Source organism: Saccostrea echinata, unplaced genomic scaffold, assembly GCF_033153115.1.
Source record: "Saccostrea echinata isolate AGI-Se365-2 ecotype Australia unplaced genomic scaffold, CSIRO_AGI_Sech_v1 ptg000045l, whole genome shotgun sequence".
NCBI classification, from domain to species: domain Eukaryota; kingdom Metazoa; phylum Mollusca; class Bivalvia; order Ostreida; family Ostreidae; genus Saccostrea; species Saccostrea echinata.
Window position 1 is genome coordinate 4,884,037 of NW_026889794.1, and position 26,040 is coordinate 4,910,076.

The window sequence follows — 26,040 nt, forward strand, 5'->3', positions numbered from 1 at the left end:
ATAAGATAAATACAAATGTAAATTGCTCTTTCGAATCTAATCTGCATAAACGTCACGGCTAATTTGTAAAAAACGCAAATGAGATTACGCCTATTAAGTCAGGACGCTGTGACATATCGTCATTCGGCAGTAAACCATGTTTAAGTTAACAGTTCTGTGTGTTTGTGTTGGAACAATTTACGGATATCCGCCCTTCGCTCTCAATATTCCTAATGGGAAAATAGTACCAAACCCTTGTCCGGGTTATGAAGGTTCGTCATGGACGCTAGTGGGACACCGATTTCCAGATCGTCCGCAATTTTTGAGAGAACAGGGAATTTTAAAAAAGAAACTGGTAGCTCAGGGATTGAATACCATGGACATGAGTATTTCGCTTCTTAATGTCTTTGGAGAGGTAAAATATTATCTTAACATATTTGAATTGTTTTATTCAAATTCATTAGATTTATTGTTTAAGTATATTTAATAAATTTGCTTATAATATGACATTTTAATAAAAAGTTACGTATTTTTTTAATGACCCTCGTAGGTAAAAATTAAATCTGGGTGCTGAAATGAGCAACTCTTGTTGTTCTTGTTTTTTAAACAGAATTATAGCAAGTTATTTTTTTCTAAAGTTTGATTGACATACATTGTCTTTCATTGTAATTTTGTATGAGTGACATTAATCATTTCATTGAGAACACACACACACACAAACACTCACTCACCCACAGAGCTGGACAAATTTCGAATGATGTCAATCTAATTAAAGTCAAATGAGCATAACCAAACTCGGAATTTTTGACTAACAGAACTGTCCTTCAATATAATCCACCGAGATCAATCTCACTGTGTTTGTCAAAAGAAGATTGGCGAACAAGCGAGTGACATGCCTACAGTGCGACTAACATGAAGGTGAAAAAATAAATCTCAATTATAACAAAATTTTCTTTGATATTGTATCTTAAATTAAAAAATTCATCTAAAATTAAGATATACTTTATGTAAATTCTCCACAATGTGCAAAAATCTCACATGAAATAGCATACACTAACGAGGGCAAAACGGATCATTTTCTTATACTATAACACAATTTTTCGGTGTGAGTGGGTCTTCGCGCCATATTTTTGAAAGTTTATCCTCAAAGTTAAAAAATAAATACATTTTTGGTTAACAAAAACATGGAGCAAGACCCACTTTACCTTAAAAATACATTTTTATGACACAGCATTCGCATCTTTCCGAGAAATACTTAAGTCCATTTAGTCAAGGGTCATATCACAAACATGATTTTAATGCCAACAGTCCTCAGGATATGTGTATCGTAGTGATACATGTAAGCGTGTTATTAGTCTCAAAGGAAAACGATACTCAGGATTTTTATTGCTAGGGTTCGAACCCCACGAATATCACACTATTTTTTTTAATAACAGAAAAATTTTTGCCGAGACAATTTTCCTCAAAAAAGTTTCGTTTTCCATAATTTCATAAATTTCAATAATGTTGAGGTAACTTTGCTCTAAATTCTAAATTCGCGAACTGAATATGACTTTTATATATCTGAAGCTATAGGTACATGTATTCTGCACGCCTTGTTCATCAATCATATCTAAAAATAAAGGAATATTTGTCCCATTTGCAGATACATGTACTTATAAACGTATAAATAAATTTGAAAGATCAATGATTGTGTAGATTATAAAAATACAAATTGTCTTATTGCCTCAACGCTCTCTTCACTATAAAATGCATAGATCTGTCAGATAAATGAATATTTATTGTGATTATGTCAAAAATAAATTGTTAATTCAAACTAAGCCATAGGTTAATTTTATAGTAGTTTCGCTACAGTCTAAGTGAGCTGACATTTTTTTTTTTTTTGGGGGGGGGGGGGTCATTGTTCTTCTAGAAGCCCAATCTATTACAAGTCTGATTTGTATAGGCACTTGTCGTTACAAATCACATTTTTCTTTAAAAAAATAAGATAGCCCCATAACTTACAAATTTGATTAATAAAATATGGGGTCCTTTTTATATATTAAGAAAAATACTTAACGTCAGGTATATATATATATATATATATAAAGCACTAAAAATGACCAACGACACGAACAATAATAATTGTCAAATTTTCGGGACAACCTGTCCCTTCCTCAGGACAAAGAAAAAAGTTAAGAAGTCATAAAAACAAAGGAAATAGAGAAGCAAAAACAACTAGCACTACTACTAAACTACCAAACACTAAATATTTACAATGTTACATGTTTAATTTTGAGTTTATAGACAGTTGTGAACAAAGAAATCCGGAGCGCTATGAATTGCGTCCGGTCTATCGGGTGTACTCTGGTGAAGTGTGATTTACATAATTGAACGAATTAATTATCGCTAATTAATTACGGCCAACAGTAAATCGTACATTGTCTTGTTCTCTCAAAATAGCGTAACTCTACATGATAAAAAGAAATTAAAGAAAGATAATATGGAAGGACAATTTTGAAATATGAATTTGGATATATTATAAATTTGAAAAAAAAGAAATAAACAAAAATGTGAGCTGTAAATATTTGGGTAGGTTGTTCCAGGATTACTAATACGAATTAACGGTAAAGTTTACACTATATAGAGAGAATGAACTTGTTTGTTACAATTCGGGATTGGGTCTAGTTCACGTTCATCCTGGTGAAGTCATTAAGTTTGTTAATACCATTAGGGCGGAATGACTTCAGCCTGTGCATCCAGAACTTTTCCTTGCCTTTTCTCTGCGCGTCTGTCCATCTTGGATTATGGTCAATAACCACTACTGTCATGTCCTCCCATTTGTGACCTTCAAGGTTGAAATGTTCCCCAACGGGTTCATTGAGTTTTTTGGTCCTAATGGTAGAACGGTGATTATTGACTCTCCTGCGGAGATCTCCTGTTTCACCAACATACTGTTTGGAGCAAACTTTGCAGCTGATGAGATAAATGCAGTTGTCTGTTTGACAGGACAAATTCCCTAGTATTTTGTAGCTGCGGCCTGTAACGGGGCTGTTAAAACTGTCTGTGTCAGAGCTGTACTTACAGAGAAGACATCTTCTGTCAGAGCAAGTTTTAAAGCCCCCGTTAGGTAATGGATTGTCCAATCTGGTTCTTACTACCATGTCCTTCAGGTTCCTCGGGCGCCTGTATGCAGCCAATGGGGGCTCCTTAAAGACCTCTGCCATTCGTTCATTTGAGTGGAGAATTGGTAGATTCTTTTGAAGGATACCGCTGAGGTTCTTAAGGACGGGATGGTATGTGGTTACCAGAGGGACCCTGCCGCTATTGTCTTTTTCCTTGTAGCGTAATAGGTTTTGCCTGTCATGTCCCGCCATCTCATCAATAGCAGTTTGTACGGTGCGGGCATTGTAGCCTCTCTTGCATAAGTGGGACTTAAGGAGACCGCTTTGTTCTTGATATAAGGCAGGGGATGAACAGATGCGCCGAATTCTGGTGGCTAGACCCTTAGGCACACCTTTAAATGTGTGTGGGGGATGACAGCTAGTTGGCATAAGGTACAGATGGGAATCTGTGGGTTTCGTGTGGAGACTGAACTCGATTTCACCATCAGTCAGGGTAGATGTAGTATCTAGGAATATGTTTTTCGAATTAGATACGTCTACTGTAAATTTGATAGACTGATGAAAGGTGTTGGCGAACGAAATGAATGCCTCGAGGCTCTCGCGACATTCCACCCACTTCATCTCTATATCGTCAATGAAACGCAACCAGCTAAGGGGCCTAAATGGTGCTTGAAGTAGCAAGTTGCGTTCCAGTCTGCCCATGAAAATATTGGCATAAGATGGTGCCATTTTCGTACCCATAGCAGTGCCATTAACCTGCAGGTAATGTTCTCCATTAAACATGAAGTTGTTATACTTGAGAACATGTTCAAGGAGCTTGGCAAGGGACTCGGTAGAAGGAATTTGTATGGATCTACTATCCCAGACTTCTCTACAGGCTTCGATACCCTCATCGTGCGGAATATTGGTGTACAAAGATGTGACGTCCATAGTCACGAGAAGGGTATGATCTGGAAGGCCAGTAGAGGGCGTCTTGTTAATGTAGTCCGTGGTGTCCTTGAGATAGGATGGCAAATTCTCTACGTGTGGACGGAGATGTAAATCGATGTATTCAGAAATTTTCTCCGTGGGGTGTCCAATAGCGCTAACTATAAAGCGTTTGGAGATCGGTCATGTCTATAAAAAGTAATCCAACATTCAAACTTCTGAAGAAACAACACCAAAAATCAATCAAAACTGAACACCGGGTCTCGAATTTACAGACCTACTTAGAGTGTGACATTATACCTAAAGGTTTCCAGATTAATGTCACGCCTAACATAGGGCCGATCTCCAAACGCTTTCAAGAACGTTGGGAAGATATTACAAAGAGGTGTTCTAAACAATTGATGTCACTCTGTCTTTCTTGGGATATCCACAAGTTAGGGCAATTTGAGAGTGATATCACTTCCTTAGAATCATCCCTCACTGATAGCATGTCCCAAGCTGATCTTGATGAAGCCCATAATATTATTGACACCTATAATATGGCCCTAACAAATGAACTCAACAAGACTCAAAGAAAGAAATTTCTCCGAGACAGTGTTCCACAGACCAGGAACAACCGATCAGAGGTCCGAGTTAACAAAACACGTAAACCCCGCTCGAGACGCTTCAAGCGCTTAGCGACAATCGCGAGGGACGGACCCTCACAAACTCCTGACGTCTGCCCAGTGCTCAATAGATCTAGTGTTCCTCTCTCCGAATCGGAGACCTCACTTCTTTCCAAGGGGCTGAATTTCTGTCCCACGCCACATGAGGTCGACGAAAAACAAGTCAGAGAGGACACCCGAGCTTTCTTTCGGAGACTTCGGTTGAAGGAGCATTTTTCTAGAAAAAACTCCGAAGTTGACTCATATGACTCTTCTCAGCCACAGTTGCACGACCTAGAGGAACACAAACTCTATCGGCCAAAAAGTGACTGGGAACCTGCACCGGGCAAATGCGGAGCCCTTTAGTCGTATATTGACGCCGTTGAGTCAGACATAGAGAAACTCCTTTCAATGCCAGACAAGGCTCCCGACAATTTGAGTAAGGAGGAGAGATCCGCCTTACAATCATTAAAGAATCGGGATGACATTGTAATCAAGAAAGCAGACAAAGGCTCTACAGTAGTAGTGCTTGACAAAGAGACGTACATGGCGGAGGCCCATAGACAACTCTCAGACGAACGTTTCTATAAGAAACTGGACTCTGACCCCACTAAAGAATTCTCCACCGCCATCACCAAAACTCTTGACGAAATGTTTGAGAAAAACGAGATTGGTAACAACGTCTATGAGACACTCAATCCTATTGACTGTAGACCAGGACAATTTTATCTGCTTCCTAAGATACACAAAGAAGGTATGCCAGGTCGCCCTATAGTTAGCGCTATTGGACACCCCACGGAGAAAATTTCTGAATACATCGATTTACATCTCCGTCCACACGTAGAGAATTTGCCATCCTATCTCAAGGACACCACGGACTACATTAACAAGACGCCCTCTACTGGCCTTCCAGATCATACCCTTCTCGTGACTATGGACGTCACATCTTTGTACACCAATATTCCGCACGATGAGGGTATCGAAGCCTGTAGAGAAGTCTGGGATAGTAGATCCATACAAATTCCTTCTACCGAATCCCTTGCCAAGCTCCTTGAACATGTTCTCAAGTATAACAACTTCATGTTTAATGGAGAACATTACCTGCAGGTTAATGGCACTGCTATGGGTACGAAAATGGCACCATCTTATGCCAATATTTTCATGGGCAGACTGGAACGCAACTTGCTACTTCAAGCACCATTTAGGCCCCTTAGCTGGTTGCGTTTCATTGACGATATAGAGATGAAGTGGGTGGAATGTCGCGAGAGCCTCGAGGCATTCATTTCGTTCGCCAACACCTTTCATCAGTCTATCAAATTTACAGTAGACGTATCTAATTCGAAAAACATATTCCTAGATACTACATCTACCCTGACTGATGGTGAAATCGAGTTCAGTCTCCACACGAAACCCACAGATTCCCATCTGTACCTTATGCCAACTAGCTGTCATCCCCCACACACATTTAAGGGTGTGCCTAAGGGTCTAGCCACCAGAATTCGGCGCATCTGTTCATCCCCTGCCTTATATCAAGAACAAAGCGGTCTCCTTAAGTCCCACTTATGCAAGAGAGGCTACAATGCCCGCACCGTACAAACTGCTATTGATGAGATGGCGGGACATGACAGGCAAAACCTATTACGCTACAAGGAAAAAGACAATAGCGGCAGGGTCCCTCTGGTAACCACATACCATCCCGTCCTTAAGAACCTCAGCGGTATCCTTCAAAAGAATCTACCAATTCTCCACTCAAATGAACGAATGGCAGAGGTCTTTAAGGAGCCCCCATTGGCTGCATACAGGCGCCCGAGGAACCTGAAGGACATGGTAGTAAGAACCAGATTGGACAATCCATTACCTAACGGGGGCTTTAAAACTTGCTCTGACAGAAGATGTCTTCTCTGTAAGTACAGCTCTGACACAGACAGTTTTAACAGCCCCGTTACAGGCCGCAGCTACAAAATACTAGGGAATTTGTCCTGTCAAACAGACAACTGCATTTATCTCATCAGCTGCAAAGTTTGCTCCAAACAGTATGTTGGTGAAACAGGAGATCTCCGCAGGAGAGTCAATAATCACCGTTCTACCATTAGGACCAAAAAACTCAATGAACCCGTTGGGGAACATTTCAACCTTGAAGGTCACAAATGGGAGGACATGACAGTAGTGGTTATTGACCATAATCCAAGATGGACAGACGCGCAGAGAAAAGGCAAGGAAAAGTTCTGGATGCACAGGCTGAAGTCATTCCGCCCTAATGGTATTAACAAACTTAATGACTTCACCAGGATGAACGTGAACTAGACCCAATCCCGAATTGTAACAAACAAGTTCATTCTCTCTATATAGTGTAAACTTTACCGTTAATTCGTATTAGTAATCCTGGAACAACCTACCCAAATATTTACAGCTCACATTTTTGTTTATTTCTTTTTTTTCAAATTTATAATATATCCAAATTCATATTTCAAAATTGTCCTTCCATATTATCTTTCTTTAATTTCTTTTTATCATGTAGAGTTACGCTATTTTGAGAGAACAAGACAATGTACGATTTACTGTTGGCCGTAATTAATTAGCGATAATTAATTCGTTCAATTATGTAAATCACACTTCACCAGAGTACACCCGATAGACCGGACGCAATTCATAGCGCTCCGGATTTCTTTGTTCACAACTGTCTATAAACTCAAAATTAAACATGTAACATTGTAAATATTTAGTGTTTGGTAGTTTAGTAGTAGTGCTAGTTGTTTTTGCTTCTCTATTTCCTTTGTTTTTATGACTTCTTAACTTTTTTCTTTGTCCTGAGGAAGGGACAGGTTGTCCCGAAAATTTGACAATTATTATTGTTCGTGTCGTTGGTCATTTTTAGTGCTTTATATAAATTTCCATCCGTGACCTTGTATCTACTTAGTAGATCCGACACTTAGGATATACAGTGTTGTTGGTTTTTAGTGCTTTATATATATATATATATATATATATATATATATATATATATATATATATATATATATATATATATATATATATATATATACGTCAGTCTGTCTGTACGTCCGTCCGCCCGTCTGTAACGCTTTTGGGTACACATATCTTATCTGCAACTCTTATACCACTGAACAAAATTTAATGATACTTTCACAGAATCTTTGTTACATAGTTCCATTGTGCACCTCCTAATTTACTTTTTGATGAGACATATATTTTGGGTTTCAAGTAGCAAGACATAGACACTGCCATTTTTCAATAATATTGAGGGGTACCCATCTCTTATCCGCAATTCCTCCTATACCACTGAATAAAATTAAGTGATACTTTCACAGACTCTTTGTTAAATGGTGCCATTGTGCACTCCTATTTTACTCTTTGATCTGACACATATTTCGGTTTTCCAACAGCACAACATAGAACACTGCCATTCTTTCTATAACATTGAGGGGTACCCATCTCTTATCCGCAATTCCTCCTATCCACTGAATAAAATTTAATGATACTTTCACAGAATCTTTATTGCATAGAGCCATTGTGACCTCCTATTTTACTTTTTGATCGGACTCTCATTTGGGATGTCCCATAGCAAAACATGGACTTTGCCATTATAAACATTTGGGAAACGGGGGTATCATTTTGTGAGCTCAATACTCACAGTTCCTCTAGTTTCTATAATATTGAGGAGAACTCGTCTCTCATCCGCAACTCCTCCTATTCCACTGAATAAAATTTAATGATTGATACTTTCACAGAATCTTTATTACACAGTGCCATTATGCACCTTCTAGTTTACTTTTTGATCGGAAACTTATTTCGGGTCTCCCATTGCAAAACATGGACTTTGCCATTATAATCATATGGGAGGCGGGGTATCATTTTGTGAGTTTAGTGCTCACAGTATCTTTTAAAGTAGGGAAGCCGGTTGAATACAGTACCCGCAAGAGGTTCTTATTGATTAATCGTAAATGCATATTTCTCGATTTTTAAAAGATCTCTATGTATTTATATTATTCTGTTTGACCAGAACACTTTATAAATTTCAATTTTAATTCCAATAGGCAAGAAAAAAATAAGAAAACCATTAAACATGGCTTTCTTCTTTAAATCCAATCATTTCTTTCAACTGAAAATAGAATGAACTTAGTCCAGAGGAACTGTGAGAACAGAGCTCAAAAATGATAACCAACCAACCCCCCAACCCCCGCCTCCCATATGTTTATACATGTAATAGCAAAGTCCATGTTTTGCTATGGGAGATCTGAAATAAGAATAAGTGTCCGATCACAAAATATAAGTGAAAGTAATATTAAATCTTATTGAGTGGTATAGAAGGAGTTGCGGATAAGAGATGGGTACCCCTTTATATTACAGAAAGAATGACAGTGTTCTATGTTGTGCTATTGGAAACCCGAAATATGAGTCCGATCATAAAGTAAAATAGGAGGTGCACAATGGCACTATGTTATAAAGATTCTGTGATGAAAGTATCATTCAATTTTATTCAGTGGTATAAGGGTAGTTGCGGATAAGAGATGTGTAACCCAAAGAGTAACAGACGGACGGACAACCACATCACTATACACCCCCGCTTTTCAAGCGAGGGGTACATGTATAACAACAGAACACTATTTGGAATTGGCAAAGACACACAGCAGCTTTATTATATTGTTCAAATAAAAAAAGATCATTATATTAAATTGAGTTCTTTAATCCAACCTCATGAAATATTCATGATGTTGGATTAAAGAACTCGATTTTAATAGCCTTCTATGAAAAATTTGAAATTTTATTGTGCTGTATGTCTCCAAAACTGGTATTTAAACAATTATTCACCTCATATATAGCCTTTCGTACGAACCACTTCTAAAGACACAGGTTTTCGAATGAAAATTACGAATATGTAATTTACTGTAACACCAAGCAGGGATCGATTTCTGTCGTATTCACATGGGCTATCAGAGACAATGAAAATTTTTCGGATCAAATGACAGATATGTACATTCTGCATTCTCACCATAATGATAACTAAGAATGGACGTTAACGTAATCACTTAATCTAAAATGCTTGTTTAATATTTTTCAAATTTAACTATCAATTTGATAGATAACTTCAAAGGGTAGACAGGATAACAATATACAGGAACACATTAAAATCATTCCGCAATATATTCAACGGTGATCTATCTACCGTAACAAAAAATGCAATGTACTATGCTTTACCATAGTTTACTATAGTTAACTACAGTTTTCAATAGTATCAACGTTTTTACTTCTGTAGATCAAAGTTTTTAGTATAGCAAATTAAAGTTTTTTTTTACTATAGTAAATCAAATTGTTTTTACTATGGATTTTAAATGATTTTAGTGTTATTCTTTTGATGTTCCCCAATTCATGCCTGCACATTTTTGATATCAAAATATGACTTGTACATTCACATATTACTTCAATATTTTACATAATTGGTATTGAAGTTAGGAGATTTTAAGCTTCGTAATCTAAAAAAAGAAAAAATCGAAAGTAAAGTTTCATAGTAATTGAAAGTATCAAAGAATATACTATTGTCAACTTTAGTTCACTATAGTTAACTATTGTACACTGTAAATTTTTGTTAGGATAATGTCATTAAAATATACAGGACAAGATTAGTAACGACGTGGTGTAAAGACGACGGTGATTAAAACTTATCAAACTGACCTATTACTCCAACAATCCAAATCTAGATTTACAGATTTCCAGAATAGCCTATCAACGTTTAGAATTTTTTCTAAAATGAATTCTAAGGACACTGCATTCAAATTTACACTTATCTTATTTTTTCCGACTTATCGTTACAGATCTATCGTTGCGACAAAATAATCGGTTACAAATTGCAATCCATAATTTAAAGAAAAATTACAGTTACTGTAGTTTTATTATAATTGCAGTTCTTCAACTTGTAAGGGGAAAAAAAACTATACTTATTAATCCTTAACGTTAAGTGTATGGTCATAAAATATGAATAATGCACAGTAAATTCACAGTAAAAATGTTGTTATACCAACTTAAACCGAGTAAAATGCAATATCTTGTTGTACATGCAATGGTCTTTAATTGATTCACCTTCCATTTAAAATGGTTGATGATAAGAAGAGGCTTTTCAATGAAAAGCTCTTTACTTGGTATCAAAATGATATTTCTGACCAACTTTGATCGCAAAAAGAAATATTGGTGTAATCCTACACCAAATTTTTATTTAATGAATGTTTAAGATATCCCTTTTTAAGATATGGTCTCAACTTTGAACGACCGATACTAATTCTGAATTATTTCTTATGATTTTTTTTTTTTGCATTTTTTCAGAGAAAATGTAAAAATTGTTTTATTTGAAATAAAATACATACTGATACGCTGTTTTCATTTTCTGAAATCAGTTGTCTAAACCACAACATACTATAACTGTGTGAAATTGTCATCAGTTAATTTTATAAATATTTTTATATTAAAAAAATAAAATCGTTAACTGTCTTTTCTTCACACATTTTATTAGATACTCGTACTATGCTACTATGCAATCATTAACAGCAAAACCCTGGAGAGTATTATTTGCAAATAAAACTATTTCTATATTGTCTCTGGAAAAATGCCAAAAAAATCTTATAAAATACATATAATGAAATGCGACTAATGTCAGTTTTTCAATGATGAAACCTTTGAAGTTTAAAGCATTCGTCCTTAAATGGAATTTTAGAAAGACTGTGCACAGAATATTGCCCACAATCGGAAATTAATCTATGACGAATGTCAGCTTTGTAGAAAAAAAATTTATAAAGTGCTGTTTTAAAAGTATGCTTACTAGTATCTGTACACTCATTGAATATTTTAAAAGATATGTATAGTCATTCTGCTTAGTTTTGTAAAAGTTGTAAAATTGGCTAAATTTTTCAGTAAATACATGAATTTCCTTGTCTATTTATTAATTACTTGTATTTCCTAAAACAGCCAGTAAAAACATGTATTTACTGAACGATTTAGGAAATACATGAAATTCCTGATATCGCAAATTTACTGTAACACACACACGCCATATATATATATATATATATATATATATATATATATATATATATATATATATATATATATATATATATATATATATATATATATATATATATATATACTTATGGCTTCTTAATTGCAAAACTTAATACAATTCCTCATACTTTGGATCGCGTTTATACAAAATATACATATCACATTAACCTTTATTCTTAAACAGAAGGATTGCAATACAATACTTGTACCCTTAATTCAATCAAACAAAATGTTTCTGTTTTAGGCTTATAAAAACGCCTCTCTTAGCTGGCTTGGGGTATGCCAGGAAGATTCTGATGGTGATGGTCTGACAAACGGACAGGAATTAGGGGACCCGAATTGTCAGTTCACCCCAAGAACACCAGGCACAGCAACACCAATAGCAAGCATAGGCACCCCAATAGGACATCCAGGTCTCTCTCTCTCTCTCTCTCTCTCTCTCTCTCTCTCTCTCTCTCTCTGTATGTGTGTGTGTAATTGCATCATCATATGATCATGATTGTATTTCCAATTGTTATTTATTTATTATTTTGTAGGAATATGTGACAACAGCCAATCTGATATGCCAAACTGCATAGCTCCAATGAGTGAGATTTGCCCTAGAGCACCCCCAGTAGCATCTTTACCAGTCGTGTAAATTTGATCACAGAAAGAGGGCAGAATGAGATAAAGGAATGACAGTGTTTTTATCTGTATAAAGACGCGTTAAATTCTTGTTAATGTTGTGTAATTTAGTTAAATAAATATTCTGGATTATACATACTGGATTACACATAATAAAAAAAACAGAATTTTTATTAAGAATGTATACATTGAAACGTTGTATTTACGTTGAAGTTTAAGGTCGAGATTTTATTGTAATAGAATTATTATCAATAAATAACTTTATAAAAATCCAAACATAACCTAATTATTTTTTAAGACATTTAACAGAGCTTTCTATAGCACTTTCCAATGGCTTAGCTTTATCACAATTAATCCCCCTAGCAAGGGGGGCGCCACTATGCTTCCGCGGACTATCTTAGTTTCAATATCAAGTAAATATGTAGACGATGCTGATATTGATAGTTACAAAGTTCCTGAATTGAAATCATACCAGATCTTCCAACAATCTGTTGGAATTCCCATGGGTACCAATTGCACCCCTTATTAGCAGACTTTTTTTGTATTCATATGAAGCAGAATTTATTCAAAAACCTCTACATGAGAAGAAGAAAACACTTGCTGTGGCCTTCAACTCGACATTTCGATATATCGACGACGCATTATCAATTAACAATGGTTACTTTCATTCATATGTGACTCGATATATCCCAGTGAGCTTGAAATAAAAGATACCATAGATTCTGACACATCTGTTTCATATTAAGATATTTTACTAGAAAAAGACGTAAATGGTAACCCAACAACAAAGTTTTATGATAAACGTGATGACTTCAACTTTTCAATCGTCAACTTCCCTTACTTACATGTATGCTGCAATATACCTTAATCACCTGCATATGGGATTTATGTCTCTCAGTTGAATCGATACGCAAGAGCATGCTCTACGTATGAAAAATTTCTAAAACGAGGTAAGCTATTGACAAACAAGTTATCGAAACAAGGATATCAACAGTCTCGTTTGAAGTAATTTTTCCGCAAGTTTTTCGGTCGATACAATGAGCTTGTCAGTATATACAGCCTATCACTGAGTCAAATGCTGACTAACGTTTTTCATGCTAATTTTTAGGTCATTATTTATACACTGAACTGTCTACGGATCATGACAAGGAGCACACGGCGGGTGTGACGGTCGGCAGGGGATGCTCACTCCTCCATGGCACCTGATCCCACCTCTAAATTTTGAGGTCCGTGTTTGCTCTGCTCCAAATTTGTATCGTTTTATTGGACTTTCGAAATTGAATACTGTTCGTTATCTTCATATTTCATCTGAGAAAGTATGGACAAAATGTAAGTGGGAGAAAAAAAGGACTTCCTATATCATCATGTCAGTGACGAATGTTCACACTGTTTTATCAAATGTAAAATTATTCCTCCCTTAGCAAGTAGCAAGAAGAAGGAGACCCCAGACTATGAGGTCTGGGCAGTGCTGTTCAAAGTCACAGGAAACGTACATTCCGCTGATTGTATTTGCACAACAGGGTATGCATACCTTGTTAATCCATGAATATGTTGATGTAGATGCATGTAATTGATGATAGATCATTCCCTTGTTTTTAAGCGAAAAATTAATTTTTAAAGATGAAATAGGTGCTGAAATCTTTTTGATACGCAACTTTGTATTATGAAAGTAGAACAGATGAACCGGTAAGAAGGATATCCAGGGTATATCTGTGTTCGACATACCAAATGTATCATGACTCATAAGATCTCTCATCTGATGATGCAGTGTTAATATTCCAGGATTATTATTCAAAGTTTAAAATTTCATTGGAAGAAGGTAATGCAATTGAGAGAAACGCTCGGGGTCAAACTAGAAATAGCTAATGGAATTTTCAAAGATCTGAAAAATTATAAGCTCAATTTTTTGACGTGTTTTTATTGCAAGGCTAGGTGGGTGGTAAAAAGGCTGTTTCAGTACAAAAATTTTAATAAAAATATCATAGAAACTAGGAGAATATATGAAAATATCCAGAATACAGCGGGTGTTGAATGAAGGAGGTTTTGTGCAGCAATGTGGATGATTTATAAATCCAGCTTAGTATCCTCATCTACATGTAGGTGCAAGTCCAGATAGACTAGTCTTGACCCCCCCCCCAAAAAAAAAAAAACACCACTGACCCCCAAGGTATTTTGGAGATAAAGTGTCCAACACCATAATCATGAAAAACTTCGACTCCCAGGAAATATGCACAATTGAATATAATACTGGTGCACTGATTCTGAAACTGATCATCTAATTATTATCAAATACAGTGTATACTGGTCATTACTGAAAGGCAATGGTATGATTTTGCTGTTTGGACAGTCAATAAAACAGCCTTTATCAGTTAATAGAATTTTATTTGAAAAAGAATTTGGGTATAGGTATGCTTACAAAGTTGAACAAGTACTATATTCAGGCTGTTTTACCAGAACTGTTTACAACACCATGTGCGCAGAGGTATCTCTGTGTAAAAAATCGTTTTCTTAGCAATATGATCTGCATCTATGAAAGAATTGTGGACATGAAAAAGGTAGATTTTTTTTTATAATGGAGAAATATTGTTTTAGAGTGAATAAAAAGATTGATGTACATTTATGTTTTCAAATAATATAAGGGCGAATAAAATTTTCATACTACATATATGAACTGTATGCAACTTTTATGTGTACGTAAATCTTGTTAAATTTTTGATTTTGTTCGAATGGCATCACTCAGTAAATGTTGATGTCAACTGTGATTGAAAATCTTCATAAAATTATATATATATATATTAAATTGCAGCTAGATGTCATCGTATTTAAATATCCAAGTTCATAGCTTCAATTTTGTTGTGTTAATATCTGTGTTTGTAGATTGTTTTTTTTTAGACCAATCACTGCTCCTTATCTTCACCTGTTTCATTTCAATGAAAGCGGCAAATTTGTCGATAAAAATTATCTTGAAAAAATGCAAAAATGTTTTTTCCCCAAAAAATTTCATAATTCTCTAATTTTAATCGATATTGAGATTATTCATTGACATTGAATATACCGAAGAACTTGCTTATACGGAAGTGCTGAGATGCTGCATCCCAGTGAAGAGAACCTTTATAGTTTTTTGAACATGTCATTGGTTTTTATCTTAATATTTGATTTATTCCTTAACCATGTAAAAATATCCCTGTTAAGACCATGGATTATTAACTGGCAAGACTGGAAATATTCAGCTTAGTCGTTTCCATCTTTTAGCGTCAAAACAATTGATGATAGACAATGCCATGGGCGGGTACGAATTGTCGCGGTAGTCTGTGAAAACACTGGATTGAAATTCTAGTTTAAAACTCATGTTCAATCCACCTCAGCAACAATGTAACCACAGTGTTACTGATTGATCCACAAGACAAATAATTTCAATTTCGGAATAGTTTGAAAATATCAATCAGAATTTTCTGTCCAGTATTTTTTTTTTTTTTTTTTTTTTTTTTTTTAGGAAATAGCAGGGAGTCGACAATTTGATTCCTGATTTTATTTCTTTGTGTGTGTGTGTGTGAAAGGGGGGGGCTTGGAAATAAATAAGAAAGTTTTGAGTTTGGACACTCCCCCTCCCCGTTTTTCCTTGTCAAACATCTATCAGTAAAGAAGAAAATGAATTATATCTTTTGTTATCCTAGAAATAAATATATTCTGTTATGTGAAGGCATGTACATAAATAATCTGACTCGACAAAATATTAATTTCAAACTATATATACATGTGGGAATTGAAATTATTTGTTTTTTTTTTTTTTTAATCATTCTTTAACATTTTGCATATGAAAATACCTCAAGTGGATTGAAAATGAATTTCGAACTAGAATTTCAATCGAATGGTTTTTCTGAGACGTACAAATGTACCCGACAATTTCAATGTCTATCATCAAATGTTTTTGACTATAACAGACGGAAATGCCGTAAACTGCATATTTCAAATCTTGCCTGTAAATGTTCCATGGCCTTGTATACAGCTGTAGAAAGGATATTTACGCCATACAAGACCTTATAAAGTTTACCAGTTTTGAATACAACATTGCTTTTATGGCAAATAACTTCATTCAGAGAAGAATTTATCTGGGTGAAATCCCAAGCACTTGACACTACCTAATTTTCTTATTAAAGCAAACATGTAACCCCATACCTAATTATTAGGTTTGTGGTTATATTTGTTTTTGATAAGAAAATATGTAACGTCAAGTGCCTGTGGGTGAACTTCATTATTTACCTTGTATCAAGTGCAGACACGTGGTTTTTGGTTTTAAATTTCTGCATTAAATAAAAGGAACATCCTTCGTATTTCGTTAAAAAGGAGATAAGCGGCCTTGACACAAAATCGGACTACATCTTAACCAGTTGTTAACAGTAAAACGATGTTTAAGTTAGATAACAACGTAGATAAAATGGACCCTAGATTAATGGATAATACCCCAGGATAACACCCCCGGAAATCATGGAAACAAACATCAAGTTTTTATTAGTATGGATCCTTCTTGCCATAGATATTGTGACAGTGCAAGCAGGTATGGGAATTTTATCATGTTTATATTGATCCCCTATGTTCATGTACTATGTAAAATATGGATATATGTAACAAAGCATCGTTAAATATACCAATACCAGTATAGGCAGTAATTGGATAGCAAAAAATTTCACAACTTTTCGTCGGTGAAACCGGAATAGAAATGTTCTATTTCAGATTATAGAGTTTTGCACGGGGAACACCATCCCGAAGCGGCAAATTCAAATTAACAAATCTATAGTACAATACAAAACATTTATTTAATGTAGTTTAAGATTGATGTATAGTCAGTTTTGAATTATCCGAAATCAAAATTTAATGTAAAAAGTATTATTAACTTTTTTAAACCTACAGTTGTTTCTCTCTATTCCTAGAATAAATTCAATTGCATTTTTATTAGAGCCAGGAAAGCTTTCTTTTGCATCCTACTTTAATAATGGTATGGTGCTACAAAAAGCTCCCCAGTCTGCCCAGGTCTGGGGGTACTGCTCCAAACCGGGACAAAACGTCACTGTTACTGTCAACGGACAACAACATGTAAGGGCATTTTCTGTGAACTATCCGAACGTACACGGCGGGGTGTGGACAGTCTCGCTATCCCCTCAGGAAGGTCCTGAACCAGTCACTATTGAGGCAACAGACGGACAAAACAAAATCAATCTGACTGATGTTCTGTTTGGAGATGTTTGGATTTGCTCTGGTCAAAGTAACATGGAATTCACGTTAGATATGGTGAGCGAAAATGTTGTTCTAAGTAAAATCAACAAGTTCTATGTATACATGTACATGAGTTTCCTCCACTCAATTTGAACTTACGCTGAGTGAGGTACCCAGTAATGATTAACATTAATACATCAAAATAGTTTATTCCAAACATGGTTCATTTCTTTCATTTCTTTTTTCTCCTTTTTTAATTACATTGTATTTTTTCACATTTTACCAAAAATGTTCTACATGAACTATTCGCAAGATTTGATCAAGTTTTTACGATATCTAAAGACTATTTAGAAAACAACTACATGTTTAAGAACTTGATATTTGGCATATTCATTTTCACTTTTCTTTTTAATAAATATACAACTTCTTCACAGAAAACGTGCCTGTTTATAAAAATAGAGGGTTAAATGTTTTAAATGTTTAATAAGAAAAATATGTAACTTTAAGTGCCTGTGTTAAAAAGGCATTTGTTGACAATGTTTTGTAAATAAACAATTTTTAAGGCCTCAGAAGTATAAGTAGACTGATCCTCATGTTCTGAAAATCAGGAGTTGAGTAATTGCAAATACTCACAAAAATGTCTCTGAATTCTCAAAAAATGTGTATTTACACATGGCATTTCTTTAAAGTTTATTATTATTGTTATTATTAAATAAGGAAAATTTCAAATTTCAAGTATGTTTTCAGGAAACGCTTGCCAATGCAATTAATTTAGATAAATTAAAGTCTAGGTTTTTTGACATCAGAGAATCTGCTTTTTCAATAAAAATGGAACTCCTAAATTTACTTACTAGTCTTCCAACAATCTGTTCGAATTCCGATGGGTTCTTATCCCCCCCCCCCCCCGGTTATAAACAAACCTATTGTTGTATTCAAATGAAGCAGTATTTATGCAAAAACTTCTATATGAGCTTCCCTTATATACAATGATGCGCAAAATTGTAAAATTTTCCGTTTGAATGGATTGTTTTGAGCTTAAATAATGACACATGCCCCATCTCTTCAGAAAGGAACAAGATGTGTTTGTGAAACACTGATGCTCCTGTATGGCAGCTTGTGGCGAAGGTTAAAGTTTCTCAAATGCAAGTCAAACTCCATCTTGTCACAAGTGATACACATGATCCGGAAATGTGAAAGCCCTAGAACCAAACGTTCAAATGTTATAGCCAGTGTTAAAGTTTTTCAAAGGTAGGTCAAACTCCAAGATCAAAGGGATAAAGTTGTTGGTATCTAAAGTAAGGTCTTGTCACAAGGAATGCATATGTGAAGTATGAAAGCCCTAACACCAACTGTTCAAAAATTATGGCCAAGGTTTAAATTTTTTCAAGAGCAGGTCAAACTCCAAGATCAAGGTCAAAGGGTCAAAGTTGTTGGTATCTAAAGGAAGGTCCTGTCACAAGGAATGCATATGTGACATATGAAAGCCCTAGCACCAACTGTTTAAAAGTTATGGCCAAGGTTAAAGTTTTTTCAACAGTAGGTCAAACTCCAAGTTCAGGATCAAAAGGTCAAAGTTGTTGGCATCGAAAGAAAGGGCTTGTCACAAGAAATACACATGTGAAATATGAAAGCCCTATACAAACTGTTCAAAAGTTATGGGTAAGGATTAAGTATTTTCAGCAGTAGGTCAAAATCCAAGGTCAAAGGGTCAAAGTTGTTGGTGTCCAAAGGAAGGTCTTGTCACAAGGAATACCCATGTGAAGCTTGAAAGCCCAAGTACCAACTGTTCAAAAGTTATGGCCAAGGTTAAAGTCTCATAAAATTTTTGAAAAAGGGGGTCAAACTCCAAGGTCAAGGTCAAAAGAACAAATATGATGGTACCCAAAAAAAGATCTTATTACAAGGAATACACATGTAAAATATGAAAGCCATAGCTTCAACCAGTCAAAAGTTATGGGCAAGGTTAAAGTTTTTGCGGACAAACAGACAGCTAGACAGATAGACAGACAGACGGACGGACAGGGCAAAAACTATATGCCCTAGAATCTTCGATTACGGGGGCATAAAAAGCCGTCACATTTGAATTACTTAGTACGTCTTTGATATACTGTATACAATAGCCAATCAGATTGGCAGTTTACATAAACACTGAGTAAACACGTGTTCGATCGATGCATGTGTTGTAATAACTTGAACAGGCATGATATATTCATAATTTTGTACATATTAGTTGAATACGTGAGTTTTGCTGAATCGAAGATTCTCTCACTCTCTCCTTACTTCATAAAATCCTCATTTCATCAAAGTTCGCGTTGCTAGTCGCAGAGAGATGGGTGTCTCAAAACATTGCAGCGAATATTGCTTTCTCCTTTGTAAAGAAATGAGCATGTCATTACGTAATAATTGCCGTTCGATAAGAAAGACCCAAACGTTTCATTCAAACGTAAAATTTTACCACTTGAATGTACATCATTGTATGTAGCAATATAAAATGATCACCTGCATATAGGATTTATGCCTCCCAGTTGATTGGCATCTACATATATTCTAAAACGAAGCAAGATACTGACAAAAAAGTTGATGATACAAGGATATCAACAGTCTCGTTTAAATTCAAAATTTTGCAAATTCTATGGTCGATACACTAACAGTGACCTTGTTAGCAAATACAGCCCATCTCTAAATCGAATATTGACTAACTTTTTTCTTACAAATTGTTAGGTCATTATTTTAACACTGAATTGTCTACGGATTTTTCCGTTTGCCCGATCATGACAAACAGCTCACGGCGGGTGTGACCAGTCGACAGGGGATGATTACTCCTCCATGGCAACTGATCACAAAACGATTTTTAGGTCCCTGTTTGATCTGCTTCCAATATGTATTGTTCCAATGGACGTTTGAGCTTAGTTACTGTTCCTTATCTTTATATTTCATAAAGTAATTTCATTGCCCCCCACCCCCTCAATAATTTTGCCGATCTATAGTATACTTACCATACTATAGAAAACAAAGCTACCTAAGAGATGTGTTCCTTCACCAATATTGTTTTTGTTTGTCAAGATATTTTTGCTTGGTGGTATCCCTAAAGTGAAAATGTTTAGTTGTGCCCAAACCCCCAAACTGAAATTGCTCCCTACGGGCCTGAACCCGGTCTACTCATCCATCAGTCACCGGGCTTATATAGGCTATACCTGCCGCCCAATCCATTTATGTTTCAGTACATAATAAAATATGTTCAAATCAAATTAGTCACACTATCTTTGAGGCAGTAGCCAATTTGTCTATTGGAGTATGATTGGAGGTGTCCTGTAGCTGTACAATTATAAGATTTCTGAGTTTTCATCTTCATCCGGGGGGCAATTTAGGGCCGAAAAACTTTTTTCTTGAAATAATATGGTTTCCAGAACTCCTTCAACACTTTACGAAATAGTTATATTATCTTTTAGAATATGATTTGTGGTGCAATACGCTTTTGGAATTTTTATACGAAACGCTGATTAGTGCCGAAAAACACAAACCAAAACTCCCCTCATATTTTAAGCAATATGAAATATATGAATCATATTTTGGAATATGATTGAGGATGCCCAGTCCACTGTAGATGTGCAATATGGTTCCCCTAAAATGAAAGATGAAGATAACAAACAGTATTCAATCTCGAAAGTCCAATGAAACGATACAAATTTGGAGAAGAGCAAACACGGACCTCAAAATTTAGAGGTGGGATCAGGTGCCATGGAGGAGTGAGCATCCGCTTCCGACCGGTCATACCCGCCGTGTACTCCTTGTCATGATCGGGAAAAAACCGGAAATATCCGTAGACAGTTCAGTGTATAAATAATGGCCTAACAATTATAGTATGAAAAACGTCAGTCACCATTTGACTCAATGATAGGTTGTATGTGCTGACAAGGTCATTGTATCGACCGCAAAACTTGCGAAATGATGACTTCAAACGAGACTGTTGATATCCTTGTTTCATCAACTTGTTTTTCAAAAGCTTGCCTCGTTTTAGAAATTGTTCATACGTAGAGCATGCTCTTGCTTATCGAATCAACTGAGAGACATAAACCCCATATGCAGGTGATAAGGGTATATTGCTACATAAGCAAGGGAAGTTGACGATTGAAAAGTTGAAGTCATCACGTTTATCAGAAAGCTTTGTTGTTAGGTTACCATTAACGTCTTTTTCTACATAGTAAAATATCTAAATATGAAACAGATGTTTCAGAATCTGAGGTATCTTTTATTTCAAGCTCACTGGGATATATTGAGTCGACATATGAACGAAAGTAACTATTGTTAATTGATAGTACGTCGTCGTAAAAACATCTTTCTAAAACTCTTTTATAACAGAATTTCTGGTTCATTTAAATTTTTTACATAATGATTTATGAAATGAAATACTTACATAAGTGACTCATGGGCCACATGCTCACCTGAGCAGTTTTTGTTCAATTTGATACATACATATAACTGTAAATTATAGAATAACCATTGTGGCTTCCTAATAAACCAGATGAGTAGAAGAGTGCAAACGCTTGTGGTTATGACAGCATCTGTATTTCTTTCTTCAAAGAGTTTGAGTTATTTACTTGTTGGTGTAGATATCGTGAATTAAGCAATACTTTACTCTGACAGATTTTATTTTAAATGACAGGCATTAAATGCGTCATACGAATTAGCAGATACTACAAATTATCAGAATATACGGGTTTTCACAGCCACAAAGAGAACGTCCTCAAATCCAGAATTAGATTTACTCCAAATTGACGAGCCATGGTCTAAACCTTCCAAAGGTAAAGTATATGCAAATTAGACCTTTAATTCACTAATCTTATGAAATTTTACATGTACAATGTTTTTATGAAATTATTTGTATTCTAAAATCTCTCTCTCTCTCTCTCTCTCTCTCTCTCTCTCTCTCTCTCTCTCTCTCCTGACAATAATTATATGTATTTTAGACAGCTTGGGACATAAGCCATGGACGTATTTCTCCGCTGTGTGTTGGTTATATGGTAAATACATATACCAAAAACTGAAATACCCTGTTGGGCTCGTTGCTTCGTCATGGGGAGGAACCGCTATTGAGCTCTGGTCATCACCTGATGCACTCAAGCTCTGTAATACCCCAAACAAGGTGAAAAGGTTGGTTAATATACTAGCACCTTATCCTTATATCAACTAATTTAGATATTTTCAGAAAACTTTTCGGCCCCTAAAGTTTGTTAATATGTATTTTTATGTGATGCACATTTTTTTTTATTTTTTTTTTTAAAGTTTATTTAACTTTGCTCATATTCTGAGTTACGGATCATTTCATTTTAATGATAGGCAAAGATACATATATAACTTCATTTTTGGTTTCTCTGATTTTAGCTTGTTTGAAATTTTCAAGTCTAACTACCTCTTATTTTAAAAGAAAGATATTTTTCAGTCAAAGAAACGCCATTTCAAATTCACAGTTATGGAATGCAATGATGCATCCCTTTACAAAGATGACGATTAAAGGTGCAATCTGGTATCAAGGTTGGTAGCAATGGCCCTCCTTTTTCCCCACATGCAAAATCATACATTATTTGAATGAATTTATGAAGCAAAAGTTAAAAACCTTAATTATAATACTTAATCATGACATACTGAAGTGAAACTTTCATCAATATTTAATTTGAAAAAAGATATACTTTTAAAAGAAACGTTCATAACTATAAATGCATGTACCTGTATTTGTAATACATTCACGCTTGGAATAAAATTCATGATAGTTGTAGATTATTTTTTTGTCTGTTAAATCAACATGTATGTATATGTTCTAGGTGAGGCAAACGCTGGCAAACCAGATAAATACAGCTGTTATTTTCCTACAATGATTGATGACTGGAGAAAGAAATTCAATGCTGCATCAGGAACAGCAGCGAATTTTCCGTTCGGATTTGTTCAGGTAAGTGTCCGGAACTGAAATAATTGCAACTTATATATTTCCAGCTAATACGTATCGTTAATAAAGTCTTGGAAAAATGAAATGTGATTATTCTTTGTTTTGAATGATTTATTGTTTGGCATGTTAGAAGTCATTTTAAAATAGTTATACATGTAGTTTAGTAGACTTCAAAAACTTTTTGTAGAGAATGACAATTTCAAAGGTTATATTTTCATCTATTACATGTAATCATAATTTTTTACATCCCATGCAAAGAAGAAAAAAAGGTTCCCGATTGTCATAATTTTTTTTTTAAATTTCAAATGTAATTTGATGTATTTTTTTTTATTATAATTATAACAATACAAATACACATATACACACAAAACAAAAATACATGTTTATCTTCGTATTTTCATTTATTACATACAATTATAATTTTTTTACGTCCCATGCAAAGAAGGAGAAGAAAGGTTCCCGATTGCCATATCATGATTTTTTTTTATAAAAAGGTCTCAAAGATTTTATGGTGTAATTCATTTTAACTGTTTTATTTTATTATTATCATTTCTGTGAAAAAATTACTTACCAATTAGGGGACAGAAATATGCCACTTAACACAAATGTACACTACCGTCACTTTCAATATAATATATTTTGAATTATTCAATGCTTGAAGGTTGCAAGTTACTGTATTATGAATCGCAGGAACTATGTATGCAAATTTGACGTTTGTAAGTTGTGTGCATATCTTAGGTGGTTTACAGCTAAATTGCCAAAAATGCAAAAAAAATAGCCATTCAATGCTTCAGTGAAATTTTCAGCTCGCCCCCAATCGTAATGATCCCTCAGTGATAACTGGATTCCCGGATATTCGCTGGCACCAAACCGCGGACTATGGATACGTTCCAAACTACAGAATGCAGAATGTGTTCATGTCTGTAGCTATGGATTTACCAGACTACAAGTCACCGTACGGAAGGTAGTAGATCATTATTGTTTAACAGTGCAAGTCCTTAAAGCAGGGGATAATGTACTTGTACTTGTATACCAAACACTATAAATAACGATATATTTAGATACATTTATCTAGATATGATGATGATATAAGATACGCTAGGAAGAATTTGTCAAATTCACTCAGAGGATAAAATCAAAGGAATTTTTGTTCAAAATTGTTGATGTCAATTTTATTTTTAGGTAGAAACTTTATGGTAAAACTTTGAAATAAAAAGCGAAAGGAAGGCATAGCTTTTTTTTTTAAATTAGAAAGATGTGTAATAAATTTATCTTGCTTTAATTTCCCTCCATATATTTCGTTCAAATTCCTTTTGAACAATATATGTTGCCAAATTTTGATTAATTTGGGTTTTTTATAGTCCTGAATTGTTGTCATTAAAATATAAATTTTCATGCATCATAATTCACTATGGATTCATATCATTTTGCTATTTTTATTGTTTTAGTATTCACCCGCGAGACAAAGAGGATGTGTGCCATCGTCTTGCCCTGGCAGGTCTTTCCGTTGCTTATAACATGCAAGTAGGCCCATTCCAGGGACCGAACATCACGGCATTTTACGTGGACATCGGATTTTTTACTGTTGGGTTCGAGTTTGATAATGCAGTGGAAATAGAAGTCAGGTCAAAAACTGGATTTGAGGTAGATTTGAAAATAGAAAAACTTCTTAACAAATGTTCCTATAAAGATCTTCATTTTTTTTTTTTTTTTTTTTTTTTTTTTTTTTTTGAGAGTCAGTAACATGTTACTATAATAGTATCACTCGAGAATCTGATTTTAACTTTTCTTAGACATACGGTAATTATTCCAGTTTTTGTGAGACAATATCCTGGCATTATGCCGCTAAAATATAAAGTTTCCATTAATAATATTTGATATAGAGTACAAAAAATACGTTATTCCATTATAACTTGCAGAGAAAAAAGATTTTAGCAATTAACCTTTTATTTATATTTTAGCTGTGTAATGAAAATTAATATATAATTTCTTTTCTTTTTTAGCTTTGTTGTTCTTCAAATAACCAGTCGAAATGTGACGGAACAGACTCAGTGTGGATGGAAACCCCAATCATAAAGGAGGAACCTCACAAAATAACCGTCTCCTATAATGGTACATGCTCCAACAAATACGTCATGGGATACCGTTACGCCTGGCGAGAATCCCCGTGTCCCTTCAAGATGTGTGCCCTGTATGTAAAGGGCACTGATATTCCATTTTCTCCGATGTTCGGCAAGGGATTAATAAACTCCAAGCACATTAAATTTTATCAGAATAAAATTCCAATATTTGTGAGATGAAGAAAAACGTGAAATATAATTTAACTTTCCCTGAATTCTCATTAATTTAAATAAATTCACTAAATTTGTATAATGTGATGTTCTACTTGTAGCACTAATATACACAGTTACTGAAAAATAGAGTGCATCATAAATTGTACTTTTTTACAGTGATATTTGATTAAATTTAATATGCAAACTGAAACACAAAAATGCCATAGATAACTTTTGCTTATACATGTGTAAGACTTATTCTTTTC

General features: G+C 34.8%; 2 protein-coding genes across 2 annotated transcripts; both read left to right on the forward strand.

Moving 5' to 3' along the window:
• Positions 1-98: 98 nt before the first annotated feature.
• LOC133201686 (temptin-like) lies at positions 99-12,529 on the forward strand. Its single transcript, XM_061337477.1, has 3 exons — positions 99-394; positions 11,970-12,138; positions 12,262-12,529. Exons 1-3 carry the CDS (start codon positions 137-139, stop codon positions 12,360-12,362), a joined length of 528 nt encoding a protein of 175 aa, XP_061193461.1. The 5' UTR covers positions 99-136; the 3' UTR covers positions 12,363-12,529.
• Positions 12,530-16,863: 4,334 nt separating this feature from the next.
• Positions 16,864-25,830, forward strand: LOC133201659 (sialate O-acetylesterase-like). The gene is made up of 9 exons (XM_061337447.1): positions 16,864-16,904; positions 17,278-17,635; positions 22,224-22,362; positions 22,528-22,711; positions 23,001-23,092; positions 23,380-23,504; positions 24,308-24,465; positions 24,950-25,145; positions 25,505-25,830. Exons 1-9 carry the CDS (start codon positions 16,864-16,866, stop codon positions 25,799-25,801), a joined length of 1,590 nt encoding a protein of 529 aa, XP_061193431.1. The 3' UTR covers positions 25,802-25,830.
• The last annotated feature ends 210 nt before the right edge of the window (positions 25,831-26,040 follow it).

What these genes read in the sequence shown, in the direction of transcription:
- LOC133201686 (XM_061337477.1), top strand. Translation starts at nt 137, where the DNA reads ATGTTTAAGTTAACAGTTCTGTGTGTTTGTGTTGGAACAATTTACGGA. An exon ending in TTCTTAATGTCTTTGGAGAG is followed by an intron (nt 395 to 11,969) that starts GTAAAATATTAT and finishes TTTCTGTTTTAG; the next exon opens with GCTTATAAAAACGCCTCTCT. An exon ending in CACCCCAATAGGACATCCAG is followed by an intron (nt 12,139 to 12,261) that starts GTCTCTCTCTCT and finishes ATTATTTTGTAG; the next exon opens with GAATATGTGACAACAGCCAA.
- LOC133201659 (XM_061337447.1), top strand. Translation starts at nt 16,864, where the DNA reads ATGGATCCTTCTTGCCATAGATATTGTGACAGTGCAAGCAG. An exon ending in TGGAATTCACGTTAGATATG is followed by an intron (nt 17,636 to 22,223) that starts GTGAGCGAAAAT and finishes TTTAAATGACAG; the next exon opens with GCATTAAATGCGTCATACGA. An exon ending in ATGGTCTAAACCTTCCAAAG is followed by an intron (nt 22,363 to 22,527) that starts GTAAAGTATATG and finishes TATGTATTTTAG; the next exon opens with ACAGCTTGGGACATAAGCCA.